Source organism: Condylura cristata, unplaced genomic scaffold (assembly GCF_000260355.1).
Source record: "Condylura cristata isolate star-nosed mole 26May11 unplaced genomic scaffold, ConCri1.0 scaffold00015, whole genome shotgun sequence".
In the NCBI taxonomy this organism is placed as follows: Eukaryota; Metazoa; Chordata; class Mammalia; order Eulipotyphla; family Talpidae; genus Condylura; species Condylura cristata.
This window is the reverse complement of record NW_004567116.1, coordinates 4,248,953-4,255,070: the sequence shown is the minus strand read 5'-3', so window position 1 is coordinate 4,255,070 and position 6,118 is coordinate 4,248,953. Positions and strand designations below refer to the sequence as shown.

Genomic DNA, 6,118 nt, shown 5'->3' with positions numbered 1-6,118 from the left:
CACACACGCCACGCTCAGGTGCGCACACACTCGCGGGCCGGGCCAGGTGGAGCTGCAGCAGGCGGACGAGCCTCGCACCTGGGAAGCTGGTGGGAGAGAAAGATGGTGAGGGGGGGCTGGGGGCCACACGGGGTGGGATGGGAGCAGGACACGGGGCTGGTTTCTGGCTGCAAAGAGCTGAAAGATAGATTGGCCTCTGCTGCCACCCCGGGGGCCCCAGCTCTCCAGGCCTCAGGCCCCTGCCTGTCGAAGGAGAAGGTCGGTTGTGACCGCTGGGCCAGAGACCTTCCCACGGGCAGAGGCTGGGTCTGGGCGACCTGAAGCTCTCCCCTTTCCTGTCCTTCCCCACAGCGCCACTCATGGCAGAGGCCGGCTGCCTGCCCCCGTTTCTCCTCCTCCCACCGACTTGAGGTGACCTACTCCCTGTTTCTATCCCCCTCAGATAACATGGGAGGCAAACGTCACGGATGTGGCCAGGAGACCACTGGAGCTGAAGATCCTCTCTACTCATTGCAAATGTGGGGGCCAGGCCACACCCAGGAAAGGGCCTCTGAACTTGCTGGGGTAACCAGAGCCATCAAGGCTCAGCAGGTCCTCTGCTCTGGGGCCTGTCTAGGGGAGCTTACCCTTCTCTGGGGGAGTCTAGGCCTTGGGTCTTGGGCCCTGCTGGCTGGCGCAGCTGACCCTGTGCCCCATCCCTTCCCAAAGTGGAGCTGCTGGGTACCCCAGTGTCCCCACATTCCTGCCTCATCACATGTTGTGCCACAAAAGCAGATATGCTCGGAGCACAGAGGGTGGGTGGAGGGCCTTAGGGGAGCTGGGGTCGTGGGAGAAGCCTCAGCCAGCAGAAGGTATGGTCTGGAAGCCCCAGAAGCCAGGACAAGGGTCTCCACCAGCTTGTCAGATTCCTAAGGCTCAGAGGAGCAGGGTTAGGAGCGCAGGGAGAGGCGGTTACAGGCTGAAGGAACATCCCAGAGGTCAGCCCGCCTGAGCCACCAGGCATGCACTTGGGGAAGGGGCTCTGTGGAGCAGTGTGGATGGGCTACCTGTGCTGCCACTGTGCCCAAGGGACCTGCCTGGCGATGGGCATGCAATGGAGAGACACCCCCTGAGGGTCAAGCGGTAACACATTCTGCAGGAGCAGCTTCTCTACTGCAAAGGGTAACCTTGACTCTGGCTCTCAACCTCAGACTCAGGGACAAGACAGGAAGACAGTGAGAAGCCACAGCCCAAGGAGACCCAGGCCCTGACTGGGGGTGGGAAGGGTCCCCTTGGGCCTCTCTGGTCTGGAGCACAGACTGCATCTGGAAATGTCTCACAAGACCTCTTTGCACAGGGGTTCAAAGCGAACTCACAGGGGCTGATGGGGTTGGGTGTGGGAAAAGCACCCCCAGAGGTAGTAGGAGGTGCTCTCTGGCCTGACTTCCTGGACCCTATTCCCATCAGAGTGGCCCTTTGACCCCCCTCCCCCAGCAGAGCGTCACACAGGGTGGAACTGTGATGAACAGTGCAGCGAGGCCTAGCTTCCGTCCCCCAGCTCTCCAAACTCAAGGGCCATCCAACCCTAGGTCCTGGAGAAAGATGCACTCAGGGGCACCCCTGCCCTGGGCTCCCACCTGTGATCCAGGGAGCTCTGGGGACCCTCAGATTGTCTGGAAGAGAGAACCTTTAAAGGAGCAAGGCTGGGAAACACTGGTTGGTCTGCTGCAGGCCTTGTTAGGGCCTCTAGCAAGACCACGTCGGTCTCTCCCAGAGGGTGAGGGCGTGTATCACATTCCCCACACTCAGTTGGCCAGGGCATCCTTGGCCAGGGCATCCTTGCCTCAGTGAATAATCATGCTCTGAGGAACAGAATTTGCGAAGTCCTGCTAAAGAAGGCTGCTCCCCAGAATCCAACAGGAGCGATCCCTCTGGCGGAGGTCTTAAGTCCACGGGAGACTGAAGCAGGAAGACCTGCTTCCTGCCACAACCTTAGGCCCTGGAAAGAGGCCCAGGAATCTAGGGGGGCAGGGGGAAGGTGGCTTCCTGCCGCTGCGGCAGTGGAGGCCAGGGGGGCGGGGTGCGGGGAGCGGACAGGCCTGCCAGCCACTGGAGAGACAGGACTGCTTTCTGGTGCTCATTGGCTCATCCCTTGTGGGGGTGGGAGAGGGTGCTGGCCCAGCCCTTCAGCCCCCAGGGTGCCCTCCCCTTGCTAGGAAACCCAGCTGTTCTCATGGGTCCTTGCCGGGACTCCCAACCAGGTCACACACCCGATCCAGGAAGGTACAATCACGTGATGGAGACACGTCCCCTGGGCAGCGAGCTGGGCCCCGGGCCTGGCCTGGAGGCGGCCCAGCAGCTGGGCGGCCCGTACTGCCCCCAGGGCGCCCCCCACGCCTTCAAAAAGCCTGAGACCACCCAGTCTTCCACCTTGAAGGCTGCAGAGTGCAACCAAACCAGGTCCTCTGAGCCTCCTGCACACCCCAGCCTCGGTCTGGCCCAGCCTCCACTTACCACCCCACCCCACACACACACCTGCAGCTCTGGGCCAGTCCCAAACAGGGTCAGAGCAAGAGAAGAAAATAGAGGAGGGGGCAGAGTGGGGCAGGGAGGGAGCCCCAGGAGCAGAGGGGCGGGGGGTGGGCGAAGACCCGGGCCAGGGCAGACCCACTGGACGCTGAGGGCTGAGAGCTGAAGGAGGCAGGGTGCGGAGGGTAGGGGTGGGCCCCTGGCCTGCGGCTGCAGCTGGGAGGACATCCCTGTTTGGCCCCACAGCCTCCTGGTGGAGCTTGGGCTCAGCAGGAGAGGGTCATCGGCCACAGGCCAGAGTCCTCAGGGAGAGGCTCCTTGCGGAGGGGGCTCCAGTCCAAAATGGGGAGAGCTGGGTGAGGACCGGGGTGACAGGCAGAGAAGAGCTCTGCTTCCCCTGAGAGGTCCCCACTGGGGTTTGTCCCTCTCCCAGGTCACCCCGGAGCACTGTGGGGTCTGAGCAAGGAGCCACGTCCTCTAGGTGAGGGCTCCAGGTGCCGGGATGATGGGGGGAGACTGGAGGTGTGTGTGGGGTACCGTGTGGGGGGTGGGTGGGAGAATGGGAGGGGGATGGAGGAGCCAGCACCGAGGGCTGGGGGCTCTGGGAGGCACAGGCAGAGAAGGTGGAGGCCTGGAGCCACCCTGAGGTGTGGGGTGGCGGCAGAGAGCCTGGCGCCAGGGTGGGGGGCAAACCGAGCGTGTGTGTGGCCAGACCGGGGCGGGGCACCCCGACTTGGGCTGCTTGTGGGCCCCTCCCCAAACTTGAAGCCTGACACCTACTTGATGGCCTTCTTCTCGCTGCGCCCACGCCCTGAGTCCGGAGTGCCCACCGTCTCCAAGGAGTTCTTGTAGCGTTTGCCCTGCGGAGACAGCACCAGTTCACTCCCGGAGACCGGGCAGCAGCTCCCTGCCTCCCCGCGGGGCCCAGGGGGCTGGGGGGGACACTGCAGCCCCACTTTGGGCCACTGTGTGCAGGTGTCACCACCGCGGGACCAGCCCACTCCAAGCTGCTCCTGGGCTGGCAGCAGGCTCCAGGACCTGCCCCTCCCCTTGACCTGCTCCTCATCCCTGGCCCTCCGGAATGGGCCGCTCCTGCCCGCCTGTCTCCTGGGGCTCTGGCCCGACTCCCGGAAACATCTCCCTCTGCCACGGACAGACGGCTCTCAGGCGCCTGACCACGTCACACCGTCCACGTCACCGCCCCCAGATGGTGGGGGTGGCATCCTGCACGGTGACGTGAGCAGCGGGGGCGGGGAGAGGGCCCCGTGCCCAGTCCTGCCCAGGGCTGTGTCCAGCGTGGTCTGGGGGCTCCTGGGGGAACTTGTGCCCCGGAAGGTGAGGCAGGACTGGGCTGAACTCTGCTCTGGAGGCAGGTAGCCAGAGGAAAGGGCCGCCGGGGCCCCTCCGCAGCCCCCCAGGGGCCTTCAGACCAGGCTGAGGAGTCGGAGGTGCAGGGTGGAGGAGGTGGGCACGCAAGCGTCCCCCGCTGAGGGAGAGCCAGGCCTGCAGCGGGACCAGGCCGGCTGCCGGGAAGGTGAGCACCATTCACCTTCTCGGTTTGGGTTTCTAAATTTAGCCCATGCAGAGCCCGGCACCATTAACATTCCTGGCTGCCACCGAGAGTCCTCACGCGCACCACGGGCCACGGGCTGGGCCGGGCCACGGGCCCACGGGGGCGGTGGCATGGAGTGTGCGGGGACTGGGGCTGCCCGCTGCAGCCCCCCAGCCCCTGACCTGGCCTGCCCAGTGGAGAGGGGCCGGGCACACGCACTCACACGGCGCACTGTCTCCCCAACATCCCGTGATGTGCGCCCCCGCAGCCCCCACAGCCAATTCCCCCCCAAAGCACAATAAGAGCGGCACAGCCGTGTTCCCCGACTCGCTGCCAGCTGCAGCCCCACCCGCAGAGAAGCCAGAGTGGGGTGGGAGCGGGAGCTCCCCAAATGAGTACGTGGGGTCAGGGAGGGCCCGCCCTCTACCACCAGCACCCCTAAGCCTCAGGTGTGCTGGGTCCTGGGTGCGCCCCCCATGCTCTCTCCAGCCCCCTGATGAGAGCGGCTTCGCCAGGTATCTCTCTCCCCTATCTCCAGGGGAAGGCGTTCACTGGCAGCCGCCTCTCATGCCACCTTCTGGTCCCCAGCCCGGCTCCTGCCTCTGGGACTGAACTTACGGATTAGATCCCGACCTGCTAGAGCTCGGGGGCCACGAAGCCTCCCTCTCTCAGGTCCCCACACCGTTACCCAGAAGTTCAACCCCCAAACAATTTCCAGTTCTAACTGGAGCCAGAGCGGCTCCCTGGTGACTGAGGACTTCTTGGGGACAGGACCCTCGACGCTCAGCCCCTCGGGCAGCTGGGGTCAGCGAGGGTCCCACTGAGTGCCCGACCCCACCCCGTGACCCCTGCTCTTTCTCGCTGGCTGTGGCGGAGAACTGGCCCAGGACCAGCATCCTCTGCTGACCGCTCAGCTGTGCCTTCCCCCAGACCAGGCCTGTCTGGAGGGGGTCACTCCTGGTTCACCCAGGACATTCTAGAAGCTTCTGCTGGCCCCTCTTCCTTCCATAGTCCCGAGACCCTTCCTCTCTGGCTGCAGTTATCACTCTCAGCAGGAGCTGGGCACTGAGGGGGCAGAAACCAGGTCGGGCTTGATTTCAGGGGGTGGGGGGAGCATTAATGAACCATGACAGGAAACTCGCCGGGGCCCAGGGGACAACAGGAGGCGCCAAAGGAGCCCAATACCACCCCCCAGCCAGTTTCTCAGGGAGGGGGTGGCCAGGCTGATCTGGAAAAAGCCAGTTGGAGATTAAGGAAGTTATTAATGTTTGGAAATGGGATCTGGGTTGGCAGGTATCACGTCACCGCTCTGAGGGGACAGGCAGGCAAGGAGAGCCCAGCATCTGTGCAGGCGGCATTTAAAGCCCCTTCGGGGGAGCAAGGAGACAGAACGGTGGGGGTGGGGTGGGGGGAGAGGGGCTCCCTGGCAGCTGGAACTTGAAGGTGGAAAGGGGTGGCACAGGGTTGAGGGTTGAAGTAGCAAAGTAACCTTCTATCTGCAGCTCTGGGGGGCAAGGCAAGAGGGACAGGCTGGGATCTGGACCTGGGGGAGGCTGCTCCCCTGGAGGCTGGAGGCTGCGCAGGGCAGATTCTGCCTCGGGCCAGAGGTAGCGCTCTCCGGCCTCCCCTGCTACAAAAGCAGTCATCATTGCCACGCTGTCCCCAGGTGAGTAGGGTTGGAGCTGAGGTGCTCAGTGTGTGTGCGTGTGCACACACACCTCACACACACACACACACACACACTGCAGCACTGGCTGCATGGGAGGCTGGGACAGGGGCAGGCGTAAGTGTCAGCTCACCTGAGGATGTGATGAGACCATCCACATTCATGCAGGGACAAAATTCTCTCTCTCTCTCACACACACACTGCACCAGTAACCACAAAGTCCGCGCACTCAGCACAAAGACCCCCACTCAAGGTCACTGGCAGCACCTGCTCATCCAGCCCCCGCTGCTCTCAAATCCAGACAGGAAGCTGAGGGGCTGCACCCAGAGCAGTAACTACCACGCCTCTGAGGACACACACTGCACCGCCCCGTGACACACACTGCACCCCCC

General features: G+C 63.8%; 1 protein-coding gene across 1 annotated transcript in view; it reads right to left on the bottom strand.

The window, feature by feature from the left end:
• Nucleotides 1–6,118, bottom strand: part of SYT7 (synaptotagmin VII) — a 140,938-nt gene that overhangs the window by 26,383 nt on the left and 108,437 nt on the right. Inside the window, exon 4 of the mRNA XM_012725155.1 lies at nucleotides 3,289–3,368. Coding sequence (XP_012580609.1) covers nucleotides 3,289–3,368 — 80 coding nt within the window. The remainder of the gene's footprint in view (nucleotides 1–3,288; nucleotides 3,369–6,118) is intronic.